At 50.1% G+C, this 23,990-nt stretch overlaps 1 protein-coding gene across 2 annotated transcripts in view; it reads left to right on the top strand.

Annotated features, from left to right (window-relative positions):
* Nucleotides 1–689: 689 nt before the first annotated feature.
* ST8SIA1 (ST8 alpha-N-acetyl-neuraminide alpha-2,8-sialyltransferase 1) overlaps nucleotides 690–23,990 on the top strand; it is a 317,230-nt gene continuing 293,929 nt past the window's right edge. For both annotated transcript variants that reach the window (XR_008483302.1, XM_054282168.1), the window contains exon 1: nucleotides 690–943. Coding sequence is in view for 1 of the 2 variants with exons in the window: in XM_054282168.1 (XP_054138143.1) it covers nucleotides 699–943 (245 nt within the window). In the remaining variant the exon portion in view is untranslated. The remainder of the gene's footprint in view (nucleotides 944–23,990) is intronic.

Raw genomic sequence — 23,990 nt, 5'->3', positions numbered from 1 at the left:
GCCCATGGCTCTGCCGTGCCCCGCTTTGCTCCGTCCTCCCGGAGCCCCTGAACCCGCGGATATTTCTGTGGCATGTCCTTCGTGCGAGACACGCTCTGAGCGGGCGGGGATCGCGGCCCGGCGCTCTCGGCTGGGCCCGAGGGGCTCCTGGCGGGGGAGGGAGGCCGGGCCGGGGCGGGCGGGGGTCGGTGCCGCCGGGGCGCCTTGGAGAAGCTGCGGCCTCTACCGGGGAAGGGAGCCAGGCGCCGGCAGGGAAGGAGAGACAGACAGAGGGAGAGCGGCCGGTGGGAGCGAGCCGAGGCCGGAGCGGAGCTGCCGCGTTCCCCCCTCGCTCGGTGCCCGCGGCGGGGCGGGGCGGGCGTGGCGGCGAGCGGAGCCCGCAGCGCCGAGGTCTCCGCTCCCTCCCCCGGCGGAAATTTACCGGGTCGGTGCTCGGCGAGGGGTTCGGCAGGAGGCGGAGGGAGGGCGGGGAGCGGCGGAGCATCATCTGGCGGGGAACGCGAGGGACCAAATGACTGTGAGCAAGGGCGGCAGCCGCCACCGCCGCCGAGAGAGCAGCGAGCCGCAGCGGCAGCAGCAGCCCCGCTCCCCCGCGGCGATGGCGGCGGGCGGCGGCGGGGCTGAGCGGAGCTGAGCCGGGCCGAGCCGCGCCGGGCCGGGCCGGGCCCCCGCCCGCGGCCCCGCATGGCGCGGGCCTGATGTCGGAGCGCGGCCCGGAGCCGCGGCGGCGCTGCGGGAGCAGGAGGAGGATGGCGGGGCTGCCGTGGAAGTGGCCGCGCACCCGCCTGCCCGTGGGCGCCAGCGCCCTGGGCGTCTTCGTGCTCTGCTGGCTCTACGTGTTCCCCGTGTACCGGCTGCCCGACGAGAAGGAGATCGTGCAGGGCGTGCTGCTGCAGCAGGGCAAGGCGTGGAGGAGGAACCAGACCGCGGTCGCCCTGTTCAGGTACCGCCGTGCGCGGCCCAAGGGCAGCGGGGACGGGCAGCGGGGGCCGCCGGCCGCGCCCGGAGCCCGCCCGGCCGCGCCGAGCCCCAAACTTTATTCCTTCTGCCCCGACCCTTTGTTCTGTCACGGCGGGCGGCCAGGGCCCCTTCTGCCCCGCAAAACTTTTTTTGGGGTGGCTCCGCTGGCTGCGGGGGGAAGGGGCTCGGCGCGGGGATGGAGGCTCGTCCCCGCAGGGATGCGCTGCCAGCGGGGTGAGCGCTCCCAGGCTGCGGCGGCGCCCGAACAATGGGATGCGTCTGCTTGGCGGATAACTGAGGCACCGAACAAAGCTCCGGGGCTGCCAACAAAGCCCGGGTCTGCCCGGAGAGAGCCCGGCCCGTGCGGCTCCCGGGATGCGCAGGGAATGATGTCTGTGCAGAGAACCTGGGATGCTCAGGGGTGTCTGTGCAGAGAGCCTGAGGTGTGCAGGGATGTCTGTGCAGAGAGCCCGGCCCGTGCGGCTCCCGGGATGCTCAGGGATGGATGTTTTTGCCGAAAGCCCGGGATGCTCAGGGATGGATGTTGCACAGAGCCCGGGATGCTCAGGGATGGATGTTTGCACACAGCCCGGGATGCTCAGGGATGGATGTTTTTGCACAGAGCCCGGGATGCCCAGGGATGCTCAGAGATGGATGTTTGCACAGAGCCCGGGATGCTCAGGGATGGATGTTTTTGCAGGGAACCCGGAATGCTCAGGGATGGATGTTTTTGCACAGAGCCCGGGATGCTCAGGGATGCTCAGGGATGGATGTCTGTGCACACAGCCCGGGATGCTCAGGGAAGGTTTCCCAGGATGTGTATCCGAGCAGCCTCGGGAGGCTGGGCGCTGCTCCTGGGCTCTGTGCGCTTTGTTACAGAAGCCACGTGAAAAGGCACCTTCTCTCTCCTCTCTGCTCCTGACGTGGCGGGGAAATGGCGATGATCCCTGGGGCTCGTTTCGCCTTTTGCCCAGCTGCACACGACAGGGGGAAGCGGCAGCCGAGGAAACACAGCGGGTCCCTGCGCTGGGCAGGAATCTTTAATCACTCTCCTTTAACCGCGGCTGCAGTGGAGACCTGCGTCCCCTCAAAAATTCCTCACATGTTTGGGTACAATACAGGCAATTGGAAGAGAGGCAGATCTCCCTCCCTTTCCCGGAGGGAAGCTGGGTTTTTGTCCCTGTAGCAAGTACCAAAGTAAAGATGAGAGTGAGTGGTAATCCGAATGCCTCCAGAAATACCCTCTTTAGTAAAATGAATCAGATCCAAAATTCAAGGGACTTATTTTCCTTTTTAAAAATATTTTTGTTTGTTTTTAAGTGGCATACAGTTTTATTTTAAGTTCTTCAGTATTTTCTGAATGTATTTGCCTTTGTCAGGAGCTGGAGCTGATGTTAATATCAAGCTTTATATCTTGTCTGCTGGGATAACAGAATCCTAGCAGTTCTTTAAATGCACATGTGTTGGGTAGCCCCCAGAGGCTGGAGGAAGTCTGAGCAGTGATGGGTGATGAGCAGGAATGCTCTGATTCTGTCTCTTTAGGCAGGCCTGGAAGAAGTCCTCCCTTTAATACAGAGCTAGCAATAAGGTCCAGGTCCAGGATCCCTCTCCTAAAGCACTTAACTAACACTAGAAGCTACGCTGATCTTCTTGACTATTAGTTAATCTTGATCCTGTGCACCAAATTCCCCCATTTCTGGGGGTAGATGGATCCAGCTTTTTAAAAAACTGCCCCATAGGTTATGTAGGAAAGAGTTTGGTCTATTAGTTGTCATGTTAGTAAACAAAATGTTTGTAAAGTGGTAGTGCTGCTGCAGCTCCAGTTTACAGAACGGTTTCAGATCATTTCCACCACATGGTTTAGTAACAAACTCTGTGTGGCTTACCAGCTATTCCACTTGCCCACATGTTTTTCTGCTCTCCAAGCATAGTGATTATCTCACAGATGCTACTGAGGAGAGTCTCATGCAGTAAAAGGAGCTGTTGTTTCTTGTCTGAGCCTCTTGATGAGTTCTTACGGCACTAAATACAATGAACTTTAAATCAACCTGCTTTAAAAGTAGTTTTAAAGAGAAATTGTGTGCTGGAGATGTGTAGTGAGTATAGTAAACTGTATTATTCCAACACTTGTGGATTGGAACTCTACTTTTGCTGCTTTAATTTGCTTCTCTTCATGATGGAAGATTTTGAAGCCCATGTCAGGCAAGCTGCTGTATATTTGAGGTTTACAGAAACTCTTTGCTCTGCTCCTGCTGTCCCTAAGCAAGCCAGCTGTAAAAACTCCAAATTTAACTTTCTGCTGGAAAATTCCAGAGAATGTCAGTCTCTGTTGGAATAGGAAAGGAGGGATAGAGCTTCACAGAAAACCTGCATGTGAACTTTCAAGTAATATGGCTTTCCATAATAGTCTAATATTAAGTATTCTTTAATGTATTATTAATAAAGTATTATTGAAGAACAGTGTTAATTGCTGTTCTCCCTAGCCTTTCTGCCACATTCTGGTTAACAGGCAATTTTGGTTTCACTCAGTTTGAAGCATAAATTGGAATTAATCTGGGCTAAGAATCCAGTTCTGCTTTGTGTAACAGAGTGGCACTTGTGGGATTGTGTAGCCAGGCTCTTTCTGCACAGAGCAAACCCCTGCTGGGTTTGGGACTCTCTCCTCCCCTAGACTCACTGACTCCCCTTGCTGAAGTGGATCTTGGCTAATTGATTGGATGAAATCATGTTTTTCAAGCCTCACAAAGACTATTCCCCTTCGCCTTCTGTACCAGGGACAACTTCACTGAGTGACTTGGCGAGTTCAGCCAAACCACCGGGGTAATTTGGGGCAGTTTGGGTTGAACCCTGGCAGCCGAGTGCTGCTTTAAGAAGGGCCAAGCTCTTATCTAAAGTCCTTTCCTGTCAGCTGGGAGCAGCCAAAGGCCTCAGTCCCCACTGCTGCTCCCTCCTCCTCTCTGCAGAGCCAGAAACCTTCAGGAAAGGTGTGGCCCCTTATGCAGGACCCCAGACTGGCCTGGTTCTCCTGGAATGACTCTGTGGGGGTTTTGTGTTTGAATGCATTTCCAGAACTGCTTTTCACATATAAATACCTGCATGATTAGCCATGGATGCCTTTCAATTTCGAGAGGTTGAGGGTAGTCCTACAGTGAAAGCATCTCCTGTCTGACAAATGCTGAGCATTCTGTCAGTCAGATGGTAAAACTGCTCAGTTTTGAGCTGCAAAGTGGTCAAAATAGGAGTAAGACCTTCATTAGAGCCACTAATAGCTAATGTGTCTAATGTGCCTGCAGTGTAATGGCTTGTCATCCTCTGAGGTGGTTCATGTTATTGAGCCCTAATTGTTTTTACAGATTGCTTAGGGGTTTTTTAGGGCCTAGTGCTGCTGGGATTATGTAGACAAAATGTTTTTACTTGTTGTCTGTTATTTGCAGAAGTAAATTGCAGACAGTAATACCTTTAGGATGATTCTGTTTAAAATACTGCAATTCATTAAAGGCGGACCTGGATCTTCTTATCTGCCTGACAATCTCCATAGAGCCAGGAATCCCGAGCACAGCACTGCTCCTCCTGGATTCATGAGCACAGGGATGCAGTTCAGGTCACTCCCCCACGGCTGTGGCAGCTGCTGTTGCTGAGTCAGCAAGGTTTCCTTATTCAGATGGGTTTTTCCTTCTCTTTTTGTGGCAGCACTGCAAATTACACCAGTCTGGGGATTCTCACTGGGCTATTTCAAGGCAAATCTGAGATTAAGCTTTATATTGCTCGGGCTATCTTTAGATAGGAGTTTGGCCCTTCTTAAACAGCTTCACCAGATACAGATTTATCCCTGCTTTCCCTGGATGCATATGAAGGACAGAGCTAGGAACAGACCTGGGAGGGGCTGGATTAGGTTAGTTCTGCCTCTGTGCCCTGAAACTCATGGACATGCCCACGTGTTGAGCCAAATCCAGTTCATTTTTCTGTCCTTGGTGCTACTGCCTGGCTGTGTTTTCATCAACATTTTACTTGATGATGTTGTTGTTGCTGTAGTATTTGCTTCACTGGTGGTAAATGGAGTATTTGCAATTTGTGTTTCCAGCTGAGATGAGTTGTTTTGGTGGAGAGGTACAGTTTTGGAGAGCAGGTTAAAGGTGAGAGGAAAGAAATGTTCTTACTGCATGTTACTATTTGGAGGCTGTGATGAGGAAAGCAAGCTGTAGAGAGGCTTGGCTCCATATCTTCAAGGTGGATCCCTGAATGACATGAAAACAATGAGGAATAGCGATCTGAGTTAGCTCACAGTGTCTTTGCAGAGGAGAGCTGTGCCGGCAAGACAGGAACTGATTTAAATTCCTGAGTTCCAGCAGCTCCTGCTCTCTCCTTCCTTGACCCTAAGCAGCATTTTCTTGCAGGCTGTGGTTGTGAGTGTTGAAGAAACAGGCTGCTGGGGTCCCTGCTATGCTGCACCGTTCTGGATTGCTGCTTTCCCCTGGACTGTAGACTGTACAAACCCCAGCGTGCCAGCAGGTATGGGGGCTGTGGCAGCCCCCGAGGCTCCTTTCCAGGTATGGGGGCTGTGGCAGCCCCCGAGGCTCCTTTCCAGGTATGGGGGCTGTGGCAGCCCCCGAGGCTCCTTTCCAGGTATGGGGGCTGTGGCAGCCCCCCGAGGCTCCTTTCCAGGTATGGGGGCTGTGGCAGCCCCCCGAGGCTCCTTTCCAGGTATGGGGGCTGTGGCAGCCCCCGAGGCTCCTTTCCAGGTATGGGGGCTGTGGCAGCCCCCCGAGGCTCCTTTCCAGGTATGGGGGCTGTGGCAGCCCCCGAGGCTCCTTTCCAGGTATGGGGGCTGTGGCAGCCCCCCGAGGCTCCTTTCCAGGTATGGGGGCTGTGGCAGCCCCCGAGGCTCCTTTCCTGTCAGCTGGAGCAGCCAGAGGCCCCAGCCAGGCTCTGGGGGCTTTTCTGGAATGCAGGTTACCCACTGGGCCCCAAAGCTGCTCTGTGCACACCAGCACTGCTGCACGTATGGATGTGCCCACTTAGAGTTCCCCTTCCTCTGCTGTGCATGGGCACGAATCACCCACACCACGGAGCACTGAGGGATTTATTCCTTTCTTTGTTGTTTTCATCCTCAGAGCAGCCAAGAGTGGTGCTGCCATTTGATGTGTGGTCAGTGGCATGTATCAAAATTCCTATTTTTGAGCCCAGTTGCTAGTAGGTAGATGCATGGAAAATGAATTGTCTTTCACCCTTTAGAATTGGTCTTTGCCCAGTGTGGATGAACCTCACTGAAATGAGGAAGCTGTTTGGACTGCACTCTTCTGTTGTTCCAGTTTTCTGAGCACCAAAAAAATACTTAAATTTTAAATCCCTGGGCATATGTTAATCTTTTTCTGTATGCTGCATGGGGTTCTCAGAATGCAAGGAAATTGCTCCTGATGCTAACTCCTTTTAACACAGCTGCACACAGTTACATTCAGACTGAAGCACATTAATCCAAGCTGAGTGGTGTTTGTAAACCTCAGTGTGGATTCGGCTTTTGTCATGTCACAGTTTTTACATACAGATACCAGAGGTTCTTCTCCCCGGTCTGGGAATTTCACCTGATTAGATAAGCAGCAGATGGGGTGGGACAAGGCACTGATAAGTCCCTGGACCCTGGCAAAGCATTTTTTCTGTGAAGTGTTTGCTACAGAAGCTCTGAGCTTCCTGGAGAAGCTGTGCCCGCTGCCTTGACCTCAGTGGTATTTGAAATTTTTAACAAGGTGAATTATATGGTGGAGAATTAAATCCCAGCTTTCAGCAGGGCTTTGGAGGTCACTTTCCCACTGCTCCATTCAGGATAAAGGTGAAAGTTATGAAATGAGATTGTTATACAATATTTTATGGCTAGCAGAATGATGTGGGCTTTTTGTTGTTATTGCATTACATCAACAGACTTTTATTTTGACTTTTGTTCCATTTGCTGGAAAATGCCCTCCTTAATTTCTTGGTTTGGAGATGCTCTTTTCAAATGGAGATGTGGCTACAGTGAGGCTTTTAGAGCTGCTGGGAACAGCTGAATAGAAATGGTTAACATTTTTAATGTCTTTCATGTTTGCTGAAAGCATCCTGAACATTTCCTGAACAACCATTGTGTTTATATTTTTCCCTCTATTTTCCCCTGCTCCTGCTCTTCAGTCAATTCCCATTCTTGAGCTGCTTGAGGCCCTCCTCAGCTTCAAGGGCAGCCCCAGACCGTGGGAGTGGCACCTTTTATAATTATTGTCCAATTAATGTTCACAGCAGTGATACAGAGAACTCTGTGAAATTATTTACTCCTCTCTCTGTCCCCATCTGAGCTATCAGTACCCTTGTCCTGAGTCCTGCAGCTCCCACTGCTGATCAGGGCATCTGTTGTTTTGCATCCTTGATGTTCCTGCAGTTGGCTATCAGGCTTTCCAGGTGAATTCCAGACTCTGCCTTCACCTATCAGCAAGATAAAGGCTTTGCTTATCAGCTTGCCTCTGCTCCGAGGAAGCACCACCAGCTCTCATTTAATAGTTGCTATATAGATCTCCTATACTTTAAGGAGTGCTGGGAAAACACACCACCAGCTATTTTCCTTGCTTTCTGGTGGGAAAAACTTGCTCTGCATATTTCTGGAATGCCACGAGTGGCCGTTGCTGTAATAGAGAAATAACAGCTTTGTATTTCCAGTCAGAGATGGAAGACCAACAAACAAGACATATTTTATTTTCTCCAGCGAAAAGATTTTAGTGGTTTCCTATGTGGTCCATCTTGGCCAAATGTCAGTTCTGGGGATTCTGTTCCATCTGCCTCAGTGTCTGGAAGTTCCCTTGTTGTGCTGGTGCTGAACAAGGCTTGGAGGTTCCCTTGCTCTGGTGTGTCCCAGGGCAGGGCGAGGAGGGACCCTGTGCTCTGGGCAGTGCTCAGAAATCCAGGAGAGTGGAGGACACCAGTCCAAAAGGCTGAAAGCACAGTGAGTGGTGATGCTGAACCCAAAGCTCTCTGCCTTTCCCGTGAGGCAGACAGATTGAGGTCTAATGGCAAATGGGATGGGGACTATTGGGGTTACTCATCTGGGCCTCACTGCCCCTGCTTTGGGCTGCAGGGGACACTTTGGTTCCCATGGACTTCTGTACAGCAAAGGAGCCAGAGGTATAAAGTGAACTAAGGAACTATGTGCGTGGCATGGTTATCTCTTGTAACAACCTCAGGTCTAGGTCACCACTGGTGCTGGTTGGGAATTCTGTGAATGATCATCCTTGCCCAGAAGTTATTATTTTTACAGTGCCATAAGCTTGCAGAGAGACATTCTGTGCTCAGAAGGATTTTCCTTCCAGGAACGTGTGCAGTGAGATCCCGGCTGTGCAGATGACGAATTTTGATGGATGGGGCGGGTTTGCCATGTGTCAGTGCAGTTGTTAGTGGGAAGCAATGTTTGTTGTAGGCACAGAGTGTGTGGTGATTGGGGTGGGCTGTGCCCCATCGCCCCCAGTTGGCCCCAGCTGTGCCCACAGGTGAGCAGCGCTGAGGGGCACAGGGGGCACGCAGGTGCAGGGCATCAGCAGCAGGGCACACAGCCTGGGCCGGAGGGCAGTGCAGGCCCCCGGAGCCCCCCTGGGTGCTGGTTGTGGCTGCCCTGCCGTGCCAAGGAAGGATTCCCTGGTGAGTGCCAGCCTGTGTGGCTGTTCCTGCAGGGTGCCCCAATAGCTGAGCTCAGGGTTTGGTGGGCACGGCTCTCCCTGCTGCTACACCCTGGGGCACCAGCTCGCTGCTTGTGATGTGGGAAATGCATTTGTTTCAGTGTTTTTCTTCTTTCCGTGACTTCCAGTGAAGCATTTATCTACTTCAGAGAGAAGAGGAGAGCTCTTTATTCCGTGTGTAGCATTCACTAGGGATATTAATCCTGTTCCTGGATAGTAGCTCACAGTTGCTTACAGTACAAAGAATGAATTGCCAGCTGCTGGTGAATTTCAGATTTGCTGCTGCACCTGTGAGCTCTGTCACAACTGAGCCTACAGTAGTGAGTGCTGCAGCAGACATTCCTGATTGGAATGCAGTCTGTAGATTATCCCTGCTCCTTGTGGGTGATTTACTGCCCTCCACTCAGGCAGTGTTCCCTTCTAATTTGTCTGAGTGAGGTTCAGACCCTGCAGTCTCCTGTGTTGTGCTGTTCAGTACTAATGGCAATGTAAAAAGCATGAGAATTAATTTCTCTAGGGTGTGGCTGTATCATGGGCTAGAAAGGAGATGCAATATTCATGAGGCAGGGGCAGAGGAATGCTGCTGGATCAGATGAGAATGGGAATGATGGAGTGAACACTCTGTCTACAGCTTGTTTAAAGAATGATTTGAAAAATAATTTTGAGATAAATATATACAGTATTTAATTTTTATTTTCTCTTAGACTTCTGTAATTTTTATGATAGATTTAAGAAATGGGTTGAGAAGTTTTGGTCTGTCTACCTGTCTGTAAAGCAGATAGCTCACCTGTAAGTTCTCAGAAGGTTTCTATATCTACCACAATTCACAGTTACCTGGAGAGGAGTTTAGGGTTTGTCACTGTGGCAGTCAGTATTCAGGGTGATGAGGAGGGCAGCTTTTGCCAAGGACCAGGATCCCAGCTGCTTTCAGGCCAGGGGATGCCCTGTAGAATTTGCCGTGGCTTGGGGATGCTCACTCCTCCCTCAGAGCCAGGGACGCTGAAGGATGTGGGCTGGGGGCACTCAGTGTATGCCAGGGGATGCCCTGCAGAATTTGGGGATGCTCACTCCTCCCTCAGGGCCAAGGACACTGAAGGATGTGGGCTGGGGGCACTCAGTGTAACCTGGATAGTGCCCACCCTCGTGAAGCTGTGCCAGCTCCTGCAATCAGGACCCTGTGACAGTCCTGCTGTCATGGCACGGACATGGAACTGCATGTTCAGCCCTCATAACTGCAGGGCAGTGCTGGAAATGTGAATGGTGGCTTGGCCCCCAAAAGGCAAGTCAAAATCCAGTGTGGGTTGTTGTAACTCAGATGCCTCATTTCTGTGCTTAATCATCATTTTGGGGGCCTGACTCACAGTTTTTAAGTGCTAGGGATTGCCATAGTGAGAATTACATATCAGCCTATAATTAGATGCGTTTTTTAATTAAGGAAACTGCAACAGTGAAGGGGAATAAAAGAAACCAAACCAATCTGGGCATTCCTTCGTAGGTCACACTATTGAGCATTTTGTCTTGGCAGCCAGCAGGCATCCAGCACAAAGACACTTGCTGAGCCTTATGGACAAACGCTGGACTTCTCCAGTTTGTGTGTGCCCAGCTGGATGAGGCAGTGAAAATGCACGTGGGGTTGTCATCCTTCCTGTCCTGTTCCAGCCACTGCCTTCGGTGTGTCCAGAAGGGAATGGCAGAGAGCTGTTGGAGCTTTCTGATCCACCAATGGCAACGACAGCAAGGAACTTAGCCTCTCAATAGAGAAATTGTGTGTTTTGATAGAGCTGTTTAGACAACAGAACAAGTGGAAAACACTTATTTCATGTAGTTCAGTAACTGCTGATGGGTCCAGCAGCTGAGAACATGTTTATTTTTGCCTTGGGTCTTTGATGCTTTCTCTCATTTACAAAGTGTTTCTCTCACAAACAAACTGTTTTGTGCTTCGCTTGTCTAACAGGCCATTGCTACTGAAAGTCCTGTACTAAGAGGGTTGAGTTTGTTGTTGTTCCCCACCTTATTTGTGGGAAAATGTTGCGTTGGTTTTACCAATTGAGCACAAATTCAGTTTTCTGATGTGCTGCAGAACGGCAGATCAGCATCAGGGAGAGAAGCAGAGTTCCCTCTGCAGTGGGGGGACGTGGGCTGCTGGGCTCTTCTGTGGCATGGCCAGGAGAGCATGGGCAGCGTCTGTCCCTGAATCAGGGCTCACTCTCGGTGAATTTGAGCTTTCTCTGCACTTTGGAGCTGAATCAGTTCTTTCCCAGGGCTTTCAGCTTTGTGGTTTGGTTTCAGGTGGTGTCTGCAGTCTGCCTGATGAGAATCTTACTCCTTTCCATTCAAGAGCAATCACTTGTTTTGCCTTAGAGGAATTAAAAGGAAACCCCAAAGTCTTGAGAAGTTGTTTCCACTCATGAATTGCTGCCAGTGTAGAGGTGTTTCTCAAAAACCTGGGTAACTGCTAGGAACAGACCAGCTTTAGGCCAGTTTAAGGAAGAAATAGCCAGGAATTGTCATTTCATTGTCACCTTTTTGGCTCTAAAGTGAATGGGCTGAATGTATTGCAGAGGAAGATGTCCCAAAACACACTGGACAAGTGATTGAGCACCTAAACATGATTTAAAAAGTATTTTAAAACCGACTTTCAGGCAATATTCCTATCTTAAGATGCCTTGTTGCAGGACTAAGTAGGTTGAATGATTTATTTAGTGGATTTTTACTTTTATCCTCATACTGAGTAGGTATGTTGGATAAATTTCCTGAAGGATGTTTAGGATTTTTGCTTGCTCTTTTTAGCAGCCGCTATTAAATGTTAATTCTGTAAAAGACCATAAACCGTGAGAAAGTTAACTCCCAGTGGAAACACTCTGAGTGCTCTGGGCTTGCGCTGTTCCTGAGCAAGCTGATGCACCTCCTCTGGAAAAGGGACACCTTTGGGGGGTTTCCCTGCTTTCCTGGTGCTGCCCGAGCCTGCTGGCCCTTGGGCACTTACAGGTGACACCAGCGCAGGCATGCCAGCTCCAGAATAGCTTGTGCCCTGCTGTTCTGGAAAAGGATTGCTTTGGATCCTCTCCAGAACCACCTCGGCTGTCACCAGCAGCTCTTCCCACTGAAAGAGTAATACGTTCTATAAATAGTGCTGCAAATTGGGCCCTGGCTGTGTCCCAGATCCCTCAGCTTCTTCCATCCCTGGTGACAGGAGTGTGGGGTGGGAGGCAGCAGGTGCTGGGCAGGGGCACAGCTCTGCCAGCCCTGTCCTTGTCCTTGTCCTGCCCTGCCAGCCCTGTCCTTGTCCTGGCTCCTGGCTGCTCTCTGGGCGCAGCTCTGCCAGCCCTAGCCTTGTCCTCCCCTGCCAGCTTTAGCCTTGCTCTCACGGCAGGTGCCTTCCTTCACCCATTCTTATTTAGAAGCTGAATTTTCCCCTGGGAGAAGTGCCAGAGCCCTCCTGTCAGCTGGAAGGAAAGGGTTGTGGAAGGGATGCTCCAGAAGCAAGGAAAATGCTCTTGGAGAAGCCTTGGGATGTTGGAAGGGAGGTGGAAGATTGGTAGAGGGCCTAACACAGTAGAGACAAGGAGTTTGTGGCAGCGGGGACGCTGAAGAAGAAGAAACACAAAGAGCAGAGAATAAAATAAAGAAACATTTATGTGAAGCAGAATAGCAGAGAAAGAGCACAGTTTGAAATTTGAGAACAAGTATGTGACTAAATCAGAGCAGCAATCAAGTGAGGGTGAAACATTCAGTGAAGTGGACAACTTAAGGGCTGCTCTGTTGGTTAAGCAAGGTTACCCAAGGAGGTAACAATTAATTAGAGCAGCGTGAGCTAAATGATAATTGCAGTGAGGAAGCTCGAGTGTCAGATGGAAGCAGATCACTTGAGTAAATGGAGGGTCCAGTTTCAATGGCCACAGCTAGGAGAGAGGCTATGAAACCATAATAGCAGAGGGCATTTTCATGCCGTGGGAGAGGAGAATCATTTTGCTCTAGAGATGACTGTGGAAGTGGTGAGCTTTGGAAGTGGAGTGATGAAATATGTGGAGTACAGCCCACTCACTGCAGCTATCTCTGGTACCTGTCCTACTTAGGAGCTGTGCTAGGGAAAATGTCCATATGGTTAGCAAAAAGACAGGAAAACAACATTTGCTGCTCTGGTTTTTTTCATTCTCTGATTGCAGTTTGCCAACTAGGCAGGCTTGGCATCCAGTGAACTTTGTTTGCTGAGGGTTAGCTTGTCCTTTGGGGCACCAGCAGCTCAGGCTGAGGCATGATGAGTTACAGCAGGCAATTCCTTGACTTTCTGTCTCAAAGTGGGGCTGGTTACTGTGCTTTTGGGGTGAGACTGGGGAACAAGGCACGCTTGGTTCTGGCTGGGTGCAGACACTGCATTTCTGATGGGGTGACTCCTCACTGTGTGCTCCAGTGGGACCAGGGACGCTGCTGGCACTGCATGGGTACAGAATGTGTGTTCAGAGAGCTCCCGGCCTTCTGTTCTGGGGTTTTCAGCTACTGCAGAGCTCCTGGGCCACTCTGGGTTCCAGGCTTTGGGCAGCTCTGGGGAGGTCAGGGCTGTATGGGGCAGATGGGGAGCTGTGCAGGTCTGTGTGCCGTGCCCTGGCTGTCCCAGAGCAGGGACAGGGAGCTGTGCAGGTCTGTGTGCCGTGCCCTGGCTGTCCCAGAGCAGGGACAGGGAGCTGTGCAGGTCTGTGTGCCGTGCCCTGGCTGTCCCAGAGCAGGGACAGGGAGCTGTGCAGGTCTGTGTGCCGTGCCCTGGCTGTCCCAGAGCAGGGACAGGGAGCTGTGCAGGTCTGTGTGCCGTGCCAGCCTGTCCCAGAGCAGGGACAGGGAGCTGTGCAGGTCTGTGTGCCGTGCCAGCCTGTCCAGAGCAGGGACAGGGAGCTGTGCAGGTCTGTGTGCCGTGCCAGCCTGTCCCCACTGTCCCCTGGCTGTGCAGGTCTGTGTGCCGTGCCAGCCTGTCCCAGAGCAGGGACAGGGAGCTGTGCAGGTCTGTGTGCCGTGCCAGCCTGTCCAGAGCAGGGACAGGGAGCTGTGCAGGTCTGTGTGCCGTGCCAGCCTGTCCCAGAGCAGGGACAGGGAGCTGTGCAGGTCTGTGTGCCGTGCCAGCCTGTCCCAGAGCAGGGACAGGGAGCTGTGCAGGTCTGTGTGCCGTGCCAGCCTGTCCCAGAGCAGGGACAGGGAGCTGTGCAGGTCTGTGTGCCGTGCCAGCCTGTCCCAGAGCAGGGACAGGGAGCTGTGCAGGTCTGTGTGCCGTGCCAGCCTGTCCCAGAGCAGGGACAGGGAGCTGTGCAGGTCTGTGTGCCGTGCCAGCCTGTCCAGAGCAGGGACAGGGAGCTGTGCAGGTCTGTGTGCCGTGCCAGCCTGTCCCCAGTGTCCCCTGGCTGTGCAGGTCTGTGTGCCGTGCCAGCCTGTCCCCACTGTCCCCTGGCTGTGCAGGTCTGTGTGCCGTGCCAGCCTGTCCCCAGTGTGCCCTGGCTGTGCAGGGACACTCTGGCTCTGGGTGCTGCTGTCCTCTCTCTTCTGCAGCACTTCCATTGTGTAGCTCCTACTCCAAACGTGCCCACTCCCAGTGGTTTGGGAGCCCTGGGGGGATCTGCAGATTTGTGACAGGTGTGCAGCATAAATCTGCTGATAGTGGACTTTTATTGCAGTGCATGAAAACTCAGAAATGCCTTTAGCAGGACTAATTACTACATCAGGTCCTTTAAGGTTAGTTTCCTGTCTCTGTCAAGGCTAAGCACCAAATGCTGCAGGAAAGCCATGCAGTAAATGCAGGAGTAGTATGATCTCCCAAATAAATCAATGTCTCAGGTTCTGAGCATTTTCAGACTTCATTCGGCCTTCACTAACTTAGTTCAACACCTCGTTGTTACTTACCACAACCTTCCCAGTTCTTGGAGCTTACACAGACAATCAATTCCTTCATTACGCTTAATTAAGGAAGTGCAGGTGTTCTTGGAATGGTTACTTTTTAAATATATTTGTCTTATTCTTAGATTGCTGCTTAATCGCTTTAAAAAAATGTGTTTCTTCTTTGGCTCATACACTCTTTTTGTACTAATTTGCTTTTTTATCTGGTTGATTTTTAGATGTTGACATTGTACCAGAAAACAAAATGTCACCATGCTGTTGAAAACTAAATAGCTCATCTTCAACCCTGTAGTAAACAGTTTAATTGCTGTGGAAACTGAATTATTGCTCTCTAAAATGGTTCAGTTGTTGCTTCTGAACTGATCCTTTTTTTTTCCCTAAATAATTCACTGCATAAGTTTCTTGAAATGAGTAGCATGGACCAACTGGTCATGACTCAGTAGAGCTCTGTAACTTGTCATGCATGCTTGAGCTGCAAGGTGAATTTTCAAGATGAGTTTGAGACCTAACAAGGTGTCAGTTGGACTGCCCATCTGGAGGGTGCTCTCAGATCAGCTGTGTCAGGCTGGGAGCTGAGGCTCTCAAAGAAAAACCATGTTGGGTTAACTTGTGTGCAGTGCACATCCCATAGGTGAGGGGTGGGAGACTGCTCATGCAGGTCAGGAGCTGACATTTATCTTCCTGATAGGGCACATCTTTATCTTTACTTGGCAGCAGGAAGGAAAACCACAGGTTCAGTCAGTTCATTGTGGAACAGGCCCAGAGCTGCCCCAGGAAGCTGGGGACAGAGGGGTCAGAGGGAGAGCATGTCCTGGGGCTGGGGGCTCCTGTTCCTGGAGGATTGAGCTTCCTCTGGGGCCAGCTGACGAGTTCCAGATCAATCACTGAACTGGAGAGTCTGCCTCCTCCCTTCCTCACTGCCCTGGGCGTCCCGAACGCAGTGCTCCATGGGCCGGTGCTTTCATGGGTGCTGTCTCCCCAGTCAGGGCTCTCTGCTGGTGAGCAGTGCTTGAGCTGCCCTGACCCATCAATGCCAGCACCAAAACTGAGCCCTGGCACACCCAGGGGCTGCCAGGCTGCTCACAGCACTGTTCACTGTGGGGGGATACAGTGTGGGTAAATGAAGGTGGGATAGAATGTCATCTTATCCCCCAAAGAGTTGCAGCTGGACCAATTACTAGAGATCAGGAGCAGGCCTGATGTTACCAGGCCACAGCTGTAGCCAATAAGAACAGTGTTATAAAAGAGTGGATTGGTGGGCTCTGGAGTCAGATGGCTGCTGCAGGGACCAGGAGCAGGCAGTGCTTAGAGGAGCTGCCTGGAGAAACATGGAGGAGGTATGGAACTCTGGTGATATGGAGTCCTCGCACCATAATGATGACAGAACTCACGCTATATAAGAGTTAACAACAGTTACCCTTCCTGAGGCTGCCAGGGACAGACATACAAGTCTCCCAGTGGACCCAGAGTTGGTGATGCCGGGGTTTCCTGGAGTCTCTTATAGGAGGTTTGTCCCCTGCACTGTGCCTCATTCTCTGGGAATGGTGGATGTGGGTTCCTGGGTGAAAGCAACCTCAGGGTGGATGCACTAGCCTGGGAGACTGCGTGTGTGTGTTTTGTGTCTTGTTGGAAAGAGCTGGTTTAGAAATTCCTCCTTCAGATCTTTTCAGAGCCCTGTTAAAGTATTTTTAATATTTAGATGTCTCTGGATTACGGGTAGTCTGTGAAATCTGGAGCGTGGCAGCTAATTAAACTTAGGAATTCCAACAGCACTTCCCAAAATAGTTTCCTGTGATATGTGTGGCTGTATATGTCAAACTCTTCAGGCTTGCCTTTAATTTAGAATTTCACAGTGCTACAATATATATAACTCCTGCAGGCATTCCAAGGTGGCGTGTTTTGCTTTGTGGCAGTGTGCTTGGCAGCTCCTGTTTACTCCCTCTACTCTAATGCATCCTGTGGCTGTGTTCTCTCAGAATAAAGAAGTCTCTAGGGGAGGGGAAGGCGGAACTCCAGACTTGATTTCTGCCAGGAGCATTTCCTGGAGCTGTTCTCCTGCCCTTGGGAGCCCAGGGTTCCCAGACCCCCTCTGATGCTGGGCATGAGGGGAGATGTGATGGTACAGCTGGGGGCACGAGAGCTGGATGGAAAACAACGCATCTTGGCAAGGGGGGTGGGAGCCAGAGCATGCACTCATCTCTGTGGTGCAGTTTGACAGGCTTTTAGGAATTCTAATCTCACGTGGAGTGTTAGCCCGTTGAGGCCACCAGACTGGGCAGAGGGGGAAGTTGGATAAATCACATTTTCTGCCAGGACTTGAGGCCTGTAAGAACTTAGTACATAAATCATGTTTATCCCCTGGGAAGCTGTTTGATTGCTCTGGGTAATGGGGTTTGTGCGTTTCTGATTTATTCACAGCAAACTGGTCAGATTAGAGCAGACTCAAACACGCTTCCTCCCTTGTGCTCACCTCTGTGTTTTCCTCTTCTGCTGCTGCCCCGTGCCTGCACAGGAAACCTCCCCACCCCAAAACCACCAAACATTGTGGTGTGTTGTGAAGCTCAAATGCCATTTGCTGGATGATAATGGCAGTGTGCAGTGGGCTGAAAGTTGTGAACATGTGATGATGGCTGGAGCTGTTTGGATTATACAGTGTGTGATATGTAAGGCCTGTTTCAGAGCCCTCACAAGCTGTAGTGGTCCCTCTGAACATCTGGGTGCTTTGGAAGGGTGAGATTTGGAAACCCTGCTTTCAGCACCACGTGAATATTTGTAGTAAAGCCAGGTTTATGCTCCTTGCTTGCACTGGGAAATTGTTTCTTGTGGATAGGGGGAAGTTCTGCCATCCCTTTGGGTCTGGAATAGCTCGGATGATGAGCCCCAGCGTGTCTGTTAGGTGACAGAAATGCGGGTCAATGTTTGGATGCAGCAGGAGTGCTCAGATCCCCGCTGCTGCAGTCCAAGGCAGGGCGCTCCCAGCGTTGTGCACCCCTGGAATCCAGGGGTGTCTGGGGAGCAGGGAGGAGCTGGGGCTGAACAGGGGCTTGGCTCGGGCTGGGGCCACTGAAGGAGTGCAGAGGCTCAGGAATGAGGGGTGTGGGAGGGAACTTGGGAAATGGCTCCTGGACCCTTCCCCACCTCCTGTCAGACTGCTGGGGGTTCTGTGCCCTAGGACAGAGAGGAGGCTTGGGGATGCTGTGAGCAATCACGGGAGGCATTGTACAGGGTTGTTGGTGAGCTGGCAGCACTGTTAGACCAATTGGCAAAAGATTACTTCTGCACCAGCATTTGTCCTCTCTAATGTGGGGCTAGCAGGAGTAAGGCAGTGTTTGCTACTCACATATGTTCAGAAAGAAAAAAAATCACTTTGCTGAGTGCAGAATGGAGCTGTGACCATCTCAAATCAATTAATGCAGCACGCAGCTGCCACTCAGCCCCTGGGAATGGGACTAGGAGAGGAGCAACAAGAAACTCTGTGATGCAGAATTGCTTCTGCTTTTGTTTCATTGTAACAGAGTCCTGATGATCATCAATGAACTTGATTTTTGTGTTCCACTGGGCCTACAGGAGAGAAAGGTGTGAAGACAAACAGGGAGTGCGGCCTCTTGTTCTTGGGACAGATATCTGGAGGGGATTTGTGAAGGCATCTCCGCTGATCTTCCCTGTAAGAACAGACTCATTTTACCCAGAGCTGGGGAGATCCCAACTCCTTTCAGTAGCTCTGTAAAGAGGCAAAGAATCCAACTGTGATGGAGTTCAATATGAGTGCAAGATGAATGCCATGGAACTTTCTGTGGCTTCACCAAAAGAGACTTAACAAGATCTGGAATTGGAGTTTCTGATAAAAAGAGGTTCTGGTTTAGATCTGTCTTTATTTTAATCTACTCAGTGCCTTTAGCAAAGTGTTTGCATTTGTGACTTTAGCGCCCAGTGCTCAGGCGAGGTTTAAAACACATTAGCAAAATTTCAAAAGTTAATCTTGTAGCTGCAAACAGAGGAGCTGCAAGTTCAAGGGGTGTTTGAGAGGAAGAGCTCTGTTTTCATCTGGTGATTTTACGGCCCTTGTTTCTCTGTTAGGAGCCATCTGCCAGCGCTCAGGAGGAGCCCTGAGCTCAGCTCACAACCATTTCTGGGTCCCAGGCCAGCGGGGCTCAGCTGCTGCCAGAGCTGATGCTGGAGGTGGCAGCACCAGGGCTGCGAGTGGAGTCCAGTGTCAGCGCTCGGTGGTGCATTAAATCCTGGCTCCCACCCAAACCAGACCATTACAGCTTAACTGGTGTGTAATTCTGGGCATACAGGAGCAACAAAGAGCGCTCTGTTCTGGCACTGTCCACCTCAACGAGGCTGAAGCAAGGCATTATTTGGCATTTCTGGATTATTTTTGCCTTTTCAGTCAGTAGGAAATGTGATATGACTGAAATCTCAAATCATAACCCACAGACTTTAAGGCATTTCTCTCACTGGCAGATTTCATCCAAATGAAACAGAATTATAGACGTCTGTAGGGTAGTGAGTTCCTACCAGTTTAATGAGAAACCGGATAAAAGAGAGAGGTCAAGCCCAAGGTTTCCTATTTTGTTTGGCTGATCTGCTCATCCTGCTGGCTGCTAGGCATCAGATGGATGCTTCCAGCCAGGCAAAACTCATTCTACTCTTAACAATTGAGAGTTATGGGATGTGGGAAGCAGTGTCTGAGAAATGAGAGGAACAAGTTTCCCTTCAGGTCTGGGCTTCCTTCAGTCTGTTCCTTCAGATTTATTCATCCATCTTTGAGGGGTTAAAACTGTTCTCCAGATGTGCACCTCCATATGCCTTTGAAGATATATTGGTTTTTCATGCCTTTTCCTCAGGTATTTTTGCATATTCTTGTTTCTGTCACACGTGTGACAGTGGCTGCTGGGTCACACACAGGCTTTGCATCAAAAACCACTTGCAGTGACAAGTGCAAGAGTTTCCTTTCCTCCTCATTTCTGTTGTTTCTGCTTTTAGGAAATCTGTCTAATGAAGGAACTTTTTGTTTCCTTTCTGTCTTGTTCACCTGTTTTATCAAGGGGCATGGCTGAACTGATGAAATTAGTGAAGAGCACTCGATGGAGTGTTTTGGCTTGGAGCACAGGGCCCTTTTGCAAGGAGCATTACTCACAGGGCTCTCATCTGGCTTGCAGAAGCAGGTGGGGAAGTCGCTGTGGTGTGATAATTGACTGCCTGGATCCAGGGGGGACCCATCAGCACTTCAGTGCAAGCTCAAATGTAAGATTAGAGCTGCTCAATTAAATTTTAGTGAATCTCCTTCTCCTGAAAGAAAACAGCCACCCTGTGCCCTTGTTGAGGCCAGATATTTCTTTCTGTGTGCTCAAGGTGGCACAAAGCAAGCCGTGGTTTCTTTGGAAGGAAGGGGGGAGTGGGTGAGAACAGCTGATTTTTGCCTCCTGCAGCAGCACCTCATGCAGTGTAACTTTGTGTCTCCATTGATGGTTCTGCTGCTTTGTGAGACAGCTGGTCATTAATTTCACCCCATATCTGTGAAATCTGCTCTCCTCCTGCCAGGTTTATAAGATTAAAAAAAAAGAATAGCGTGTGTAGTAATTCATCTCCTCCCTCTGAATGCTCTGTGACAGAATCTCCTGTCAGGGCAGCTGCTGCAGCTCATCTGGTGAGGGATGTGTGGGCAGAACCCATCATTTGGGGCTGCTGGCAGGCAGGATGCTCCCTGGGGGCTGCAGCCCCCTCCTCAGAGCTCACCTCTGGCTCCCCAGCATCTGCAGCAGCTGGAATAGAGAATACAGCTGGCAGATGCGCGCGTGTGTGTGGCACACGGGTGCGCGCGTGTGTGTGGCACACGGGTGTGTGTGGCACACGGGTGCGCGTGTGTGTGGCACACGGGTGTGTGTGGCACACGGGTGTGCGCGTGTGTGTGTGTGGCACACGGGTGTGCGCGTGTGTGTGTGTGTGGCACACGGGTGCACGCGCGTGTCCCTGGGGTGCTCCTGCCTTCGTGGCCATAGGGAGGTCAGGCTGAGATGGAGCCCACCCTAAGGGTGACCTTTGTGGCCATCAGGGGTGTTATAAATGAGAAGCTTGACTAGGCCAAAATTGAAGCGGCAATCAATTTATTCATTAATAAGGTAAAGTATGAGCAATACAGCGCTGGGTGCAGTTTTCCCTCCAACTGCACACTGCTAGTTGAGGCTTATAGGTATTTATAGGGGTACTCATCAGCTTTCTCAGCAGTTTCTCTTCCCAATTTTTACTCATCAGCAGTTTCTCTTCCCAATTTTTACATCACAATTCTATACACTATTGTGATTTAGTTTTTCTCAGGATGTATCTCAAAGGAGTATCCCCAGATTTTGGTGGTCCTGTTTCCAAAAGAACAAACATGAATCCCAGATGTGGATCCACCTTTTACTTGCAAGGACTATAAATCTCATAACAGTGATGTCCAGCTTCCCTTGGTCAAAACTATTAATCCTTGAGCTGATGTTCCTCTTCCTTTCTCAAGCTGTTTTTCTCTGTTTTGTTAAGGCATGAGATAAGCATGTTTCCTTTATATATATTCCAAAGCTATAGGTTCAAGGATACAAGCAACATTCTAAAATTACACTTCAAAAGGTTATTGCAGAACTCTTTAAGGCTTAACTATAAGCAAAAAACAACATCCTTAATGGTTTAATTTTGTCACCAGCAAATTATATACAAACTCGAACAGGACAGGACTTCTGAAATCTAGAGCTTTTATTTTCTCAGCATCAGTGTAATTACATTGTTATGACAAGGGAGAAGAAAGACGGGTTTGTTTGCTCAAGGCCAAAGCAGCAAGGATAGGGTAACCATATCATCCCACAGCATGGAAATACAGTTTTCTATTTCTTTTGCAGTCTGGGAAGCAGAACTGTGAACTATACTGTGTGGGTGGCACCACAGATCAGTGATTTTAAAATAGATAATGAAAACCCAAATATTCTCTGGATAAACCAAAGTAGATAGTGAAAACTATATTCTCATGTTAAATAAAATACTTTGTTTCCCTTTTGGGCACCTCAAATAAGCCTGGAAAAATTGTAAAAAGATACCGATGATGGAGAAAATGTGCAAGTTCTTGATTTCATAGTTTCCTCCCCAATTATTATTATCACAATTTGTAGCAAATTATCATGAATTTGTCGTTTAATTTCTTACTTTAAAAGTCACAGCAGCTCTGTTGCTGAGCTAATGAAGGTGTTTTCCATGAGTTGCCCTTACTCTGTGGTCCCTGCAGTGCCGCCTCTTGCCTTCATGCAGGTTGCAGTGCCAGGTGTGTTTACTGCCTGCAGCCTTTCTATTGTCCTGACAGCTTTCCTCTCTTGAGGAAGGTGGGAAATATTGCATGATCCTTGTAAAGTCCAGACTCCAGGAATTGCTGCAGGAGGCATTGGAATAGGCTGAAGGCTTCGCACCAAGGAACAATATAATAATAAATGTGAGGAGGAATATGGTCATGGCTTCATTCTTCATAAAATCTTCCCATATTGCGGAGCCCTTAGCTGGACAGTAAAGCAGATTATCTCTGTTCTGCTCTGTGCTCTCCACTCTTGTCATATTTCTTTTTTGTTGCATTGGTGACTGGGTACTTTCAGAAATGAACCTCTGCACAGCAATGTATTCCTGATTTAGGTGTTGGATTTGGCCAAGCTCTGAGGCTCAGCTAGAGCTCCAACTCTGCCTGCTGTCCCAAAATCCCAGTTGGGTGTGCTTTTGTGGGTATCCAGAGCACTTGCACTGGCCATTCCCTCATCCATTTGGTATTTTCCAGCTGATCTTTCTTAGGGGGAGGTTTTGAGATCACGTTCCCCAACAGTTGTGCTGAGGATAATTTTCAATTTCATCTTGAGTGGGGTGGAATGCTGGGGTAGTAAGGTGCTTTAAACACCATGACAACCTCAAAGTCCCACTGAATTCTTCATGCTAATCCCCAGCTGCAAGGATTAGGTTGAGCTTTTTAGGAAAAGAGAATTCTAGGAAAGAGAAATTCAGTGTGTGTGACCAAACGCAGCAATGTTGGCACAGAATGTTCAGAAGCCAAATGACAGCTGCAGCTCCAAGCCCACTGACTGCAGTAGAACCAGTGATTTTACTGTTATTGGATGGCTTTGTAGAATTCTGGAGGGCCATAAAATTCCCAGGCTGCCAGCTTGGAGCAAAAAATGGGCAGAAAAATGTTCATTCTGTGGTGTTTGAGAAGGCTCTCTCAGAGCTGCAGGCATTGGCTGCTGCCTCCTCTGGGGATGGGATGTGAGCCCAGATTTTGGTCTGTTCTGGGATGGAGTGGGATGTGGGAGTAGTGAAAGGTCGGTTTGTGCCTGGAGTTAGCAGGGGGTAGCTGCCCTAGAAATAATATTTCCAGGCTGTATTTAGAATGACATATTGAGGGGTGGCTCTTGAAAAAGAGTGAACGGCCACAGGAATTATGGCAAGAGAAAAAAGCTTTGTTCATAGCAAGACATTCAGGAAACTCCAACCCTTTTGCTCATCAGAGGGGAGGTTGAAATTTGAGCAGCCTCCTATAAGGATCTCTTAAAGGAGGGAGGAAAAAATAGTTAAAAATCAGCCAAAACCCGAAGTGCCAAAAAAAACCCAGACTCTGATCAGGGTTTCTAAAGACAATACATTATTAAGCCGTGATTTTGGTTTTTCCCCTTGCCACTTGTTGCAAAAACATGGGGATGTGTTATCCTCATGGAAACATTACACCAAGGACATAACGAGGAGAATTCCAGGATTAGATTTTGAGGCTGCTAGATGTGTTTCAGAGGCACTGTTTCTTTAGTCCCTGCAGTGTTCCCACAGGGGATGCAGGGCCCTTGGTGGTGTCCCTGCCTCTGCTGGGGCATGGAGGCGGAGGCAATAATAAATTGCAGTGAACTGGGTCTGTGCAGCTCCTCCCCAGTGAGCCCAGGTGAGCAGTGTGCTCTGGACTCCAGCAGCTCCACAGAACCCTGCTTGGGAGTGAGGGCCTGATGGCTCTGTCTCGGCACCAGCCAGAACTCCAAAGCCCAGATGCTTTTTTTTCCTGGGCTTTCATTTGATCCCAAAGCAGAGCAAGGGGGGTTGAGGCGGATGGGAGCTGCCGTGTGAAGGGAAGGTTTGTGTCAGGCTGTGCTGCCACATCCTGCTCTGCTCTAGCATGATGCCACCTAACTCCAGGCAGCTGAGCAGAGGCTGACTAAGGCAGTTCACAGATTATTTTTATCTCAGCCTTGGATGTGAGCCTCAGTCATTATTTTAACGCTCCATTAAAGCCATACTGTAATGAAATATTAAATCTCACGTTAACATTTTTGTGCAGAGGTTGAATCAGTGCCCTTGTTCAGTGAGGGCACTGCTGGCATTTGCTGGGACCTGCAGGAGCAGCATCAAGCTGTAGTCTCTGCTGTCCTCTCCCCATCCATGTGCTCTGGACCATCCTTGTTTTCTGAACCCTTCCAGGCG

Source organism: Melozone crissalis, unplaced genomic scaffold (assembly GCF_028551555.1).
Source record: "Melozone crissalis strain CALT ecotype California unplaced genomic scaffold, PUWL_Pcris_2 ptg000033l_1, whole genome shotgun sequence".
NCBI lineage: Eukaryota > Metazoa > Chordata > Aves > Passeriformes > Passerellidae > Melozone > Melozone crissalis.
Note: the sequence above shows the minus strand (reverse complement) of the source record. Positions and strands in the feature narration are given on the sequence as shown.